The 13,574-nt window shown below is 40.2% G+C and overlaps 1 protein-coding gene across 1 annotated transcript; it reads left to right on the plus strand.

Annotated features, from left to right (window-relative positions):
• Positions 1-7,673: 7,673 nt before the first annotated feature.
• On the plus strand, positions 7,674-11,890 carry B3GALT1 (beta-1,3-galactosyltransferase 1). Its single transcript, XM_032880370.1, has one exon. It carries the CDS (start codon positions 7,900-7,902, stop codon positions 8,878-8,880), a length of 981 nt encoding a protein of 326 aa, XP_032736261.1. The 5' UTR covers positions 7,674-7,899; the 3' UTR covers positions 8,881-11,890.
• The last annotated feature ends 1,684 nt before the right edge of the window (positions 11,891-13,574 follow it).

The following is a 13,574-nucleotide window of genomic DNA, read 5'->3' on the forward strand; positions in this document are numbered from 1 at the left end:
CTTCCTTCAAGGACCATTATCTAGTGTTAATAGTGCTTTATTTCTTCCTCTCTTGTGCTTATTTAGAGCATAATTATGAGAGTGAGAGGAAGGGAGGGAGTTGGGGATTAAGATAACCATTCGCCAAATTAATGCAGCTGAGTAGAATCTCTGGCCTTTGGGGCTCGTTTATCAATTAGTTCTGTTGAGGTCTGAGTTCTTGTATTTCCCCACAGAATGAAGATTCTTTGATTTCCCTCATACGCCAGCTCTGAGGAAAGTCGTTTGAGATCAAAACATTTTTCAGACAGGATCTCTTTTCCCCTCCCCAGTATCGTCATGCGCTATACGGCCAGCTTCTCATCCATTTCAAGAGCTTTTCATAAACATGAGTAGTTATCCCTTTCTCTCCCTGCCTTCTCATTTCTTTCTTTTTTATTTTTTTTAATTTCTGTCTTCCTTTTATTCCTCTCTTTTAACTGGTTAAAACTGGGTTGATTTTTTCCAACAGGATCCTCTTTTGGACCATGTTTTAAAGTTACTACATGGATTTTAATGTTCAAACCACTTTTGTATTACCATATGGTCTCTGCATATTCAAAATTGTTACTGAATAATAGGAATGCTGGTAGTTAGAGGTGACGCTGGAGAATCATTCTTATTCTCCAGAAACCAGGTCAGTTTCTTGGGAATTGTTGACCCCAACCTTTTGGGAAAGATGCCAGTGTCCTCACTTCACTTTCCCAACTAATTATGGGATGATTTTTTCATGTGTGGAGGGGGTACCTTAAAGGAAAGAGAAAGCAGCAGAAGCATAGGACTGTTGAAAACTATGCCATGTTCTTTATGTGGTCTTATTAAAAAAAAAAAAAAAAAAAAAGAACTAGCTTTTTCTTTAACCTAAAAATAAGCCAAATTTTGAGTCTCTTTACACATTTCATGTTTCGTTCTTCTTTGAATACTAATTACAAATTGTTCATCCTGCAAAAGTTAGTTTATCAAAACCCAAGACTTTACCTGCTCAAATCAAGAACATAAAATGTGAAGAAATGAAGTCTTGTGGAACCAAATATTTCATTTTGTTGGTATCCAGGAAAGCAGATGTTATGGATGAATCTGTGTCCCCCTGCCAAAAAGACACATTGAAGTCCTAACCCCCAATACTTCAGAACGTGACCTTCTCTGGAAATAGGGTCTTTACAGAAGTAATCAAATTAAAATGAGACCATTAGGGTAGGCCCTGATCTAATGTAACTGGTGTCCTTATAAAAAGGGAAAACTGGGACACACACACACCCACTGGGAAAGGAAAATGCTGTGTAAAGATGGAGGCATAGATCTCGTTAGTGCATCTATGAGCCAAGAGTGCCAGAGATTGCCAGCAAATCACGAGAAGTTAGGAGAGAAGTATGGAACAGATTCTTGCTCATAGCTCTCAGAAGGAACCACCCCACCAACATCTTCTCTGACTTCTAGCCTTCAGAATTGTGAAACAATACAAGGAACAACAGGTGTTGGTGAGGATGTAGAGAATGGGGAATCCTCTTGCACTGTTGATAGGAATGCAAGCTGATGCAGCCACTCTGGAAAACAGGAAGTTCTTCAGAAAGTTAAAAATAGAACTACCCTATGATCCAGCAGTTGCGCTACTAAGTATTTACCCAAAGGATACAAAAATACAGATTTGAAGGGATACATGCACCCTGAGGCTTATAACAGCATTGTCAACAGTAGCCAAACTGTGGAGAGAGCCTAAATGTCCATCAACAGATGAGTGGATAAAGAAGATGTTATTCATATATATAATATATATCATATATATATATATATATATATATATATATATATAAAATACACAAATACAATGGAATATTACTTAGCCATCAAAAAGAATGAAACCTTGTCATTTGCAACAACATGGATGCAGCTAGAGTGTATTATGCTAAGTGAAATAAGTCAGAGAAAGACAAATACCATATGATGTCACTCATGTGTGGAATTTAAGAAAGAAAACAGATGAACATATGGGAAAGGGGAAAGAATAAAAAGGGAAGAGGTAAACAAGCCATAAGAGACTCTAAACAATAGAAAACAAACTGAGGCTTGATGAATGGAGGTGGGTAGGGAATGGGCTAGATGGGTGAGGGGGATTAAGGAGGGCACTTGTTCGGATGAGAACTCGGTGTTGTGTGTAAGTGAGGAATCACTGAATTCTACTCCAGAAACAAATATTGCACTCTCTGTTCACTGCCTAAAATTAATTTAAAAAAAAAAGAATTATGAAACAATAAATCTACCCAACTTATGGGACTTCATGTAGCCACCTTAGCAAACTAATACATATAACCTACTAATACCAATAAACTACATCTCTAGAGGCTGAAGGCATTTTCAAGAGTGGGCAAAAAGGCCACCACTGGGAAACATGAAGCCAAGAAGATCCAAAAGACAAAAGAGGAGCAGAGATCAAAAACCAAAAGGATGCTCCTAACAAAGGATTAATCCCAAAGAGCCAAGCAGAGAGCCAAAAAGTTAAAGATTCAATGACTAGACTGGAGTTCATAAAGCTTTTTGTTCTCAGCTCAGATATCACCGTCTCAGAGTGACCAGTTCATCTAAAGTTGCTCCCCTCCCACCTCTACTCAGTCTTTATCCCATTGCCCACCTTATTTGCGTCACTTACCGCTACCTGAACCTATTTTTTTATTCATTTATCATGCGTTTGTTTTCTGCCTACATTTCCTAGAAAGTAAGCCCCCATGTGTCTTTCCAGATTGTAGAACAAGGCCTGGCATCTCTAACAGGTGTTCAGTACGTCTCTGACGAACAAATGAAGTAGATTTGGAAATCCAAGGGAAATTAGAATTTAGGGTTATTCTTATACTCCTTGTGGCACCAGGGAATAGAAGGTGCCCGAGCAGCCTTACCCATGGATGCAGGGAGGCTGGAATGATGGCCACACCAACTCCGTGGCAACCAAGACATAGGAAATCAGTACTGATTTTACTTGCCTGAACCATGACAGAGAAGGACATGAACTTGACATCCCAAACTATGCACAGTTCGCCCAAGAGATTCTACCCACTTCCTCTGCACTAACTTCTGGCCATGCAAGAGAAGAATTTGGGCACATTTAGGGGCTTTTTAAAAAATAAATTACTCAAAGTAACAGCTTATCCAATGTGATTTCTAGGGGAAACATGTACTCCTTAAATTGAAAATTCTGCCCCATTAACTTCCTGAAAGGTGAAGGTGGCTAGCTACTGACGGGTTCTATGAATGAGGTAGTCTGTGATGCAGCAAGGCCTCCAGGGAGGAAATCTTTCAAGTGTTAGAGAGGAATGTTTCCATTTGGAGGGATTTGTATTTAACGGATGACAAGTTAATGTGTCATCAGCGTCTGTGGTTGTAGTAGGGCTGCTAAAAGGAATGACAAATACACCATGTGCAACGTTGTATTTTAATACATTAGCGTGTCTGTTAAACGGGACTTTTTTAAGTTTCGTGAAACTGAAAGAACCCTCCAGAGGATTCTGCTTTGTGACATCAGCTTCTTCCCTAGAACTTTTCAGCTGACATTTTCTTTGCTTTTTGGTGGGCTTTTGCCTTTGTTTTTTTTCCAAGAAGAAAACAGAATTCTCTAGTAGGCAATCTGTACAGTATATTCGCTGGACCAAAAAACTGACCACAATCCTATGGATTTAGAAGAATCGATTGACATAGGTACCCTGGACCCCAAATCATGAACTAATCAACTGACATGATCCCGTCATCGCCATTAGAAGCCATTTTTTATATCATAGTACCAATCGACTAGCAACAAATCTCCCAGAAGCTCAACTTAAGTATAAAATAAGGGCAGGATCAGTGATAATTGCTAATAGTTATAATGTTGTTGGCGATAATGTAGATGTTATTTTTGCTCTTGTTTTATACTTAAGGCTACAGAGGCACAGAAAGCCACGTGGCAAGTTCAGATTGCTCAAGGAGTAAAGCATGGACCTCTTGCCCAACACTAACTTCTTCAACCAACGTACAAAAAATGACGCTTTAGAATTAAATGCAGCCTGCTGCTACCCTCTCTTCTCTTTGCTTACATTGCCATTTCTGTTCCAGAGGCATGTATTTGCTCTTCTCTGGCCACCTGAGAAATCTATTTCGTTGTAAGCAAACAGGATGCTTTCTAGCACCCCTTCCCGTAGGTACGCATTATCTTTGTCTGCTCTTCAGATTCTAGGCTGGTTCTTTTCCCCATTTCAGATCCTCTGTTTTTATTGGTGATTGCTTGCATTTATTGGGGGCCAGGATGTAATAATAATACTGTGCTTATTTTTGTCCTTCTGTCCGAAAAAAGTCAGTAGAAAGAGTGATTCTTTCAGTGTGTGAGTGTGAGTACATGCGTATGTTTTGGGGCTTCGGAGAAAAGGAACTGCAACGTGTTTCTGAAGCCCTTCCACAGCTGCAGCTCCCCCCACCCTGCCCCCCACACCCAGCTTTCATGTGCTCTTGGCAAGTCATCATTTTTTGATGATCAAGGATCCCCATAGGACTGGTGTCATGCAGTGTGTCATGAACCAGAATGAACTAGGCAACGTGTGGATGGCTGGGAGACAAGCAGCGTGCGTTGTGCCCTGCCACCCTGGGCTCACCCGTGCAAGAATTTGCCCATCATCCTAACGGGCCTTAGGAAGCTTGAAATGACTATGCACTTAGTCACTTGCTAGCTGTGTGATCTTGTGCAAGCTACTTAATATCTCTGAGTTTCCATTTTCTCAACTGTAAAATGGAGACGGTACCTCTGTTATAACACCGTAAGCTCTATAAAATACAGGGCATGGAGTGCACAGCGCATAACTCAGTATCTGGCATACTACAAGCTTTTTAAAATGAAACCTACAAAAAATAAATAAATAAAATAATAAAATAAAATAAGACTTGAAATAACAATGGAAGCAGTGCCATGTTCATTAGCTGTCTAAGAAAGAATGCTCATTCTTCTATGAAAAGTGTTCCTAAATACATAAACTTTATTCATGCTCTCACCTAGTTCTCTTACATTTCTCCCTCTTTTAGATCTTTCTTAATCACCCAAGTACCTGTTATTTATGGAGTCCCTTCCCCCAGAAAATCACACAGAAGCATGTCAAAGAAAACAAATTGTCACTTATTCCTCTGGGGCATAGAACTGTGGGAAAAAGAAATCCTTAATAAGGAAAAATAAATTGCTGTTGAAACCAGTGGACATGTTTTACTCCTCAGTGATGGTAAAATCCTCCCTTACACACCTTAGATTGCAAAGATGGGTGACCAGCTCAGAACAGTTTCTGAGCACCATTCACCACTCACCATCTACCCCCTGCTCATCTCGAGAGCATGAAAGTTCACCATCACCACCCTCCTCCCTGGCACCCTGTCCTCTTCCCTTCCTCCATAACTGGCAGTCTAGGCACACCCCGTGTTTTTCACTTCATGTCTTTGTATAGGTAGTTCCCTCTGCCTCAGATGTCTGGCCTTCATCCAGATAATTTGTACTTGTCCTTGAAGACTCAGCTTAGATAACTTTTGTATGGTGCCTTCCCCAAGGTACCTCGTTGTCTCAGTCTGGGATGGGGTGAAGGAGTACGATTCACATCTCAGTCTATGGGAATGGGACCCTGTGGAGATGTGGTGTGCAGTCTGCATGACAGGATCTGGTCCGCCCACACCCTGCCCACCAGCCCACCTCTCCTGTGTCCTCCCGAAGCCTCATGAAGACATTTTCTATCTCTCTGTTTTAATCATTTACAGGAAATCTTTCCTCCTGGACCATGTTGTTCCTCAAGGAGGAAGCTCTGCTTCCATGTTTCCATTACCTCACAGGCCCCCATGTGAGTAGGGGCTCGAGAAGAGAGCTTGAGAGATGCCCCTTCCAGTGTGTACTTTGGGTATAGCGGCTTAGGAGTAGATGACTCACAGTTTAGTAGGAAAGTTTGAAGAGTGACAAGGGCTCTAGGATGATAACGGCTTCTAAGAAATAGAAACTTCTAAGAAATAGAAACTAGCCTGGAACGATGACAGAGAAAGTCTGGTTTCTAGTGCTACCTTGAGACTCACCCACACCCCTTTGGCATTCAGATCGAGCTGCCATCTATATATTACAAGTTGGGAAGCCCTTTTCTAAACTCTATTGCGGGCTTTTCCCTTCGTTTCGCTTGCTATTTAAAGTTTCAAAGTTTGCCACACATCACGTCGTTTTTATCAGCTATGGCGCACCTTAGAGCGGACATTTCCTTCAGGAGCCAAGGATACTGGAGCTTCTATTTAGAGAGTACTTATTATGGGTCGGATGAAGGCCTGCCTATGCCTAGAGGCATGCTGCTTGAAGCCGTTCTAATATTCATTTAGTTAGAACCGTAACCACACCGAGTTATTGCTGGTCTCGTATGGATCATCTATTCACAGGCAGTTCTTGGCTTCCGTGAGAGGATGTGTGTTATCTCTGCTATTGCCCATCACGTCTTTTCATTTCATTATGAATATTGTGCTTGGAAGCCTGATTTTCAATCTGCAATCCCAATTAAATTCTTTCAATACAGTCTGTCCATTTAAGTGCATAGTTTTCTCTGAAGCAGACTTTGTTGAAGTTGATAACCATGATCTGCCATCTTTGTCTTCTAGGGTTACTGCGTTTTGCTCTAACTGGGAAGGAAGAAACAATTTTTAATATGAATGGACTTTGTAGCCTGCCATGTATTTTTTTACTGGCTATGAGAGCAGCTCAAGTTCTAGAAAGAATTAGAGTTCCAAAAGACAACTTTTTAATGTGAACCAATTAAAGCATTCTTTCCATCTTCATTAGATCTGTGGCCCCAAGCTCAATTGCGTCTCTTATTATACTCCTGCTGTGGTTACTGACAAGTGTAACTATATAAAAAGCATTGAAAGGGGCCAGCATAATTTCACCAAAGGAACATCAGGGTGAATTGCTGAAAACCACTAAACATGATACCATTTAGATCAACTCCAAAATGAACGCTGCCAGCTGTCTAAAAGGACCCTTGGGTGATGGTGTCCATGCCCAAGGGTAAATGTCTTCTATATGAAGCCTCCTAGGAAACTAAGAATTAGGGACTAACATTCATGGGAACCAAAGTTACGAAAAAGTGAGGAAAAGTAAGGAATTATTTTAAGTCAGAGCCCAGAGAGACCATTTGAGCAGAGATTTTCCAGAGGTCATGCACACATTTTCAAATATAGAGCTAGAGAAACAAGAGGGATGTTGAGAACAGACTACGTCATCAGAGTTGAGCAAGCAAACGCTTAGACTTAGAACTGTGGAAAAGAGATAGGAGGCCCTGTGTGAGCCTCTCCTGCTTGAAAGAAGACTTCAGTGTCAGAAGATATTTAACAGCAAAGAGGTCCTTTTGTGAAGAAGGGAAAGTCTTTTTTAATTAGTAATGTTCAGTGTACTTCATGTTCCTCTGGAGTTTGTAATCTAATACTTATTAATTGGGTATGAATAAACATAAATAACCTCTATCCAGTGAAGGAAAGGGAGAATGGTCATGTCAGGAAGTTTTCAGTAGTGGTGGAAATGAATGATTACGTTTACGATTTATCATGGGTAATTCTAACACCCTTATTATGTTTATTTGAGGATGTAAAGTGACGAAATAAATCTGAACGACAACTGTACTTTATTGATTTTGCAGAGTTAAGAGGAAGATTTATGCATCATGGAACCTTCTATCAGATTTGGAAGAAAGTAAAGGGAGCGCGGAGATGCCAGACCGCCACTAAGACCCATGGACAATCCCGCACTCACACTTCTCTATTGAACTTTAGGATTTATTAGTAATATGCTGCCTTTGCAAGAAGAAAACAAACTAATGCCAAGAAGGCATATTCTTCCGTATTTGGAATAGACGTGCTCTCAAGACAATGGCTTCAAAGGTCTCCTGTCTCTACGTTTTGACAGTTGTGTGCTGGGCCAGCGCCCTCTGGTATCTGAGTATAACTCGTCCCACTTCTTCCTACACTGGCTCCAAGCCATTCAGCCACCTAACAGTTGCCAGGAAAAACTTCACCTTTGGCAACATAAGAACTCGACCTATAAACCCACATTCTTTTGAATTTCTTATAAATGAGCCCAACAAATGTGAGAAAAACATTCCTTTCCTTGTTATCCTCATCAGCACCACCCACAAAGAATTTGACGCCCGCCAGGCAATCCGAGAGACGTGGGGAGATGAGAACAACTTCAAAGGGATCAAGATAGCCACTCTCTTCCTCCTGGGCAAGAATGCCGATCCGGTTCTGAATCAGATGGTGGAGCAAGAGAGCCAAATCTTCCACGACATCATCGTGGAAGACTTCATTGACTCCTACCATAACCTTACCCTCAAAACATTAATGGGAATGAGATGGGTGGCGACTTTTTGTTCAAAAGCCAAGTATGTCATGAAAACAGACAGTGACATTTTTGTAAACATGGACAACCTTATTTACAAACTCCTAAAACCCTCCACCAAGCCAAGAAGAAGGTATTTTACTGGCTATGTCATCAATGGTGGGCCAATCCGGGACGTCCGCAGTAAGTGGTACATGCCCAGGGATTTGTACCCTGACAGTAACTACCCACCGTTCTGTTCAGGGACTGGCTATATCTTTTCAGCTGATGTGGCTGAACTCATTTATAAGACCTCACTCCATACAAGGCTGCTTCACCTTGAAGATGTCTATGTGGGGCTGTGTCTTCGAAAACTGGGCATACATCCTTTCCAGAACAGTGGCTTCAATCACTGGAAAATGGCCTACAGTTTGTGTAGATATCGCCGTGTCATCACCGTGCATCAGATCTCTCCAGAAGAAATGCACAGAATCTGGAATGACATGTCAAGCAAGAAACATCTCAGATGTTAGGACTTTTACTGATGTAAATACAGTTCTTTTCTTTTTTAAGAAATGGGGCCTAGGGTGTTGGTGTTTTACTGGTGTCACCAGGGGAAATGAACTGGTGTAGGGGTTTTGTAAAAAGCTTTTTGCTTCCCTCTCCTAGTTTCTTTTGTGGATTGCCCATTTACAAATGTTAGGCTCTGGTCATAGAAACAATCCATGAGTTAAAAGGGCCAGATTTCAGTCTCAGGTCCTGAGGCATTGCATTTGTCTCAAAAAGCAACATCCTAACGATGGCTAGAATTTACATACCATGCATCTGAGATGAAAATCTAGTTCTGGGAAACCAAGACTTGCGGTAATGTCTTCATATCACCTCTGCAAAAATAAAAGTAAGTAACACCTTTTCAGAAATAATACAGTCAGGAAGACACACCCGGTGTCATTATTAATACTGTGTGTGCTGTTACATTGAATTTTTACATCTCTTGCCATGTAATGTCTACAGTATTTGCCGTTCTACCAAGAAATGATCTTAGACCTGGCAAGGAGGTTGCAGCTAAATAAATGGAAATTTAAACTTGAAAATCAAATATTCTGTATGGTTGGAAGACAACTCTGCTTACTCATCCGAGTATTAAACCTGGTCATCGGGTGGAATGTATATAAAATGCTACTTAAAAAAATAAACAAGTTTTTTTTTTTTGGTCTTTTGAAACAAACATTATCTGGTGCCTCCAAGGAGATTTTGCCAAATGTAATCTCACCTGCTTCCCTCCATACAGTGTTGCTAAGTGCATTTTACAGATTCTGGCTCGGGAAGGCACATATGTAGAAATACATTGGTAGGAGGGCAGAAAAACGATAAATTACGAGGAGACAATACAAATTTACGTATGCATTATAATTAACATAAGCAAGCTTAGCAATAGTGTAAGATGCCTCTCCCACACATTTGCAAAGCCTGTGAGATAATCTTCCAATGGGTCCCAATGTTGTTGAATGCTTTAGCCCTACAGTTGATAGATGTAATATTCTAACATCAGCAACATCTAGGTGCCTCTAGCAGCAATGCTGTTAGGGCCAGGAGTGGCTCTGGAAGCCCTGTGACTGAGGTTCATGGGAAGCAAAGGTAGAGAAGCTTGGGATCAGTTTCTCTTGATACCATCATACGTGTTGGGTCATGTGAGCAGGCATCTTAACCTTGCTGTGCTTTAATATGCTCATTTATAAAATGGATGGAAAAAACACCTACCTCACAGGTGCTGTGAGAGCAAATTGCATTTGCTAAGTATTTTGAGATCCTTAGTTTAAAAGGTGCTAATGCAATGTGTCATGCATTATGCCAAATGCTCAAATAATTAGTTACAACAATGGTCATCAGTAGCAGTAACATCATCTTAAATATAACTTCTGCCAGCATAAAGATCAAACCTGAACTATTACTGCATCTGATTCTTCTAAAACTTTGACTTTTCCCTGGATATCTTAGGTGTTTGGAGAAGTTTCAATTTCTCTATCATTTCCTCTGGTTTCAATGAGTAAGTTTTTACTTCGGTGCAATGCCTTGATTTCCCAGGGTGCTGAAAGTGAAGGCAGCTGCCTTTCTTTGGAGAGGAGCCTCTGGCTAGAATCATATTACAATAATTGAATCACATGCTTTGCAAAATGTATTATATCCCATCGACTTAGATCTCAGGAAACACTGATCTGAATTCTCAGTAAGAACTTTGAGAGCCAGTAGAGCTAGTCCCTCTCTATCAGGAGGAGAATAGGCACCCTGCAAACCCACACATCGCACATCTATTCATTAGGAAACTTCTGCTTGTTTTCATTCAAAGACAGCCCTGCAACTGAAAGAATATAACTTTTCTTTTAACCTGACCTTTCGAAGCTCCCCCTAGAAGTTGATAGCAAACAAGTAAACAAAATGAACGCATGGATGTCATGGCCTCTTTCTTGACAACATTGGATCTCTTATCCCCAGCCCAAAAGAATGCAATATGAGACAGGTCTTCCTGTCCTTCAATACATTCTCATCAAATAGTCAGCCGTACTGCCGAGTTTGATTGGAAAACAGCATTAGGTAGCCTGGGGAGAGATGGATCAACACAAGGTGAGCCCCTCTCTAACCCCCAACCCTCAACTGCTATAAGTTCCGGTCATTGGAAAAGTCTCACGACTTTGTACTTGGTTCACATGTCAGGCACCTAGCTGAATCGAGCTTGTGTCTTCTACTACCATCTTGCATTTACCTTATGCTCAGCCAAGCCACCTTCGTGTCAAGGAATTGCACATTATAAACATCATATATGTACATCTATGAATTGTTTTCTATGTATGTGTGTGTGTACATTATAAATAGAGCCCTAATCTTTAAAGGGAGCAAAAATCGGAGAATCATATGTCTTAAAGAACTATTTCCTAACTTTTTTATGCTAGGTAGTGCCCATGTGACAAACATGTAAATAGTCATCAAAGACCATATGTATATATTTTAAAGGCATTTTTTTCTCCCCTGTATGTATAGCTAGAATCTGCTTGCTATGTACATTTTCTTCTGCATGGAGCTTGATAAGGCAAGGCCATTTGTCCAGTGTTTCAATAGCCAAAAGCATGTTTGCCCTTCATTTTTTGAATGTTCAAAAAAAAATGTTTAAGTCAAGTGATCAGGAGAAAAAGCTCTAATTTTCTACTTTTCTTAATTTTCTGGCACTGGCCAAATTATGGTTTCAATTATTTAAGTCATTTTTAAATGTATTTTCATTTCTCTTACATAAAATGTTTCAGACAGTATTATACCAGGAGTCATTCAGACAATTTTTATAAAAACCTTCTGACTGTCCCCCTACCTGTTTTGTTCATTATGCATTGGATAACAAAAGGTATCAATATTTAGTATCTGTATTCTTACAATTTCTTTTTTAAATTTATTTTTGGAAAAAAAGTTTTATCTTTGCTGGCTAGTTTGCGTGGCTTTGAGTCTTCTTATATTGGACCAAATGCCAGTCTCAACATATAATATCATATTTTTAAATAACGAGAATCAAAACTTGAAGATCATTTTTTGATTTGGATGAAATTCAGAAAACCCCTTTGTGTGATGATATCGGGGAAACAAACTCTTAACGGAGAAGCTAAGGAAGTTTTTCAATCGAATCTCTTCTGTCAAAACACAATGGAACATTTACATAAAGCTTCTGGGATTCTTTTTCTACCTTTCCTAATACGTGGGTTTAGTCGGGGAATTGATTATGTCATTTCTTCTGTAAAGGTGAGGATAGTTTTTATAAGCAACCAAGTAACTTGTGAATGAAAAAAGTAATTTACTAGAAACGCTTGTTGATGATAATTGACATTTAGGTATATCGTTATATATGAATGATTGTTAATTTATGTATTTATTTGTGGGAATTGTACATACTACTTCGCCAAATGTAATCGTCTGTAAAAGTGCACTCTCCAGGTTTGTAGTACTATTTAGGGTTACATGGGTTGCCGATCAAGCTGCTAATCAGAATACTATTTTTTGTATCAATGTTATAAAACTGAAAAAACGACGAATAGATGCTGAAGATGTCTTCACATTCAGTTTCTTCTCCTTCCTCTTGAAACGTAAACTGTTGATTGAAAGCACGATGCCAATGTTTAAGTCCATCTGTCATGAGGAAGATCATGGTTCCATAAAGCTGATTTTTTTTAAACCATTGGGACAAATAAACAAAAGGAGAACATGTTTTCCTCTTTGCTTCTTTTTTGAAGGAATCCCTTTGGTGGGTTGTGATCATTAAGATGAGCCGACGCCCCGTTGTTTATCAATAACCTTCTCTTCGACTTCCATGTAGGTCAGAGCTCGCATCGTCCAGACCTCATCCCAAGAGCCCATTGCAGCTAAACACTCAACTAAGAGAGTGTTGGGCCATAGATCACAGGCTGCTCAGGATTTAGGAAAGTGATGTCTCCCTCACCCCTTGGTGGCCTCAGGAAATTCTCTGTTTTAAATTCAATGGGTTGAACATGTCAATAGATTCCTATTCAGAGAGCATTATACTGACAACGTGCTTGGTGAATTAGGACATATTAACTTCAAGGCGAAACTGTCGTTCTTACGCGTCACCCACATATATCGTTTGGAATATTGCGTACTATAGTAAAAGTTTGCTCAGACTGGAGAAATGCTCTCCAGGCATTCTTTACAGCAGACAAATAGGTGTTGCTTGCTGAAGCCTGACTTTGTAAGCAAGAGACTAATAGCTATTTAAGAGACAAAAGCTCCTGGGGCGCCTGGGTGCCTCAGTCTTTCAGTGTTAGCCTTCGGTTCAGGTCCTGATCCCAGGGATCCGGGGATCCAGCTCCATGCTCAGCGGGAAGCCTGCTTCTCCTTCTCCCTCTCCCACTCCCCCTGCTTTTGTTCCCTCTCTTGCTGTGTCTCTCTCTGTCAAATAAATAAGTAAATAAATAAATAAAACCTTTAAAAGAGAGAGACAAAACTTCCTGTTCTTATCAACCCTGAATTAGCCTAAATAGGTCTTCACTTGTTATTGGAAATTTAACTGGATTTACTACCGCTATACCTCAGAGGTCAAGCAATTAAGTCCATCAGGTGAGCTGACATACATGAGTTAACAATGAAAACATACAATATATGGATTTGTATTCAGTGTGATTCTTCTAAAGGACCAACATCAAGAGCAACGCTGTAAATGCATGGTCTTAGACCA

The sequence above is a fragment of the Lontra canadensis genome, unplaced genomic scaffold (assembly GCF_010015895.1).
Source record: "Lontra canadensis isolate GAN:19392208 unplaced genomic scaffold, GSC_riverotter_1.0 scaffold69, whole genome shotgun sequence".
Lineage (NCBI taxonomy): Eukaryota > Metazoa > Chordata > Mammalia > Carnivora > Mustelidae > Lontra > Lontra canadensis.

Coding starts and splice junctions, on each gene's coding strand:
- B3GALT1 (XM_032880370.1), top strand. CDS start 7,900: ATGGCTTCAAAGGTCTCCTGTCTCTACGTTTTGACAGTTGTGTGCTGG.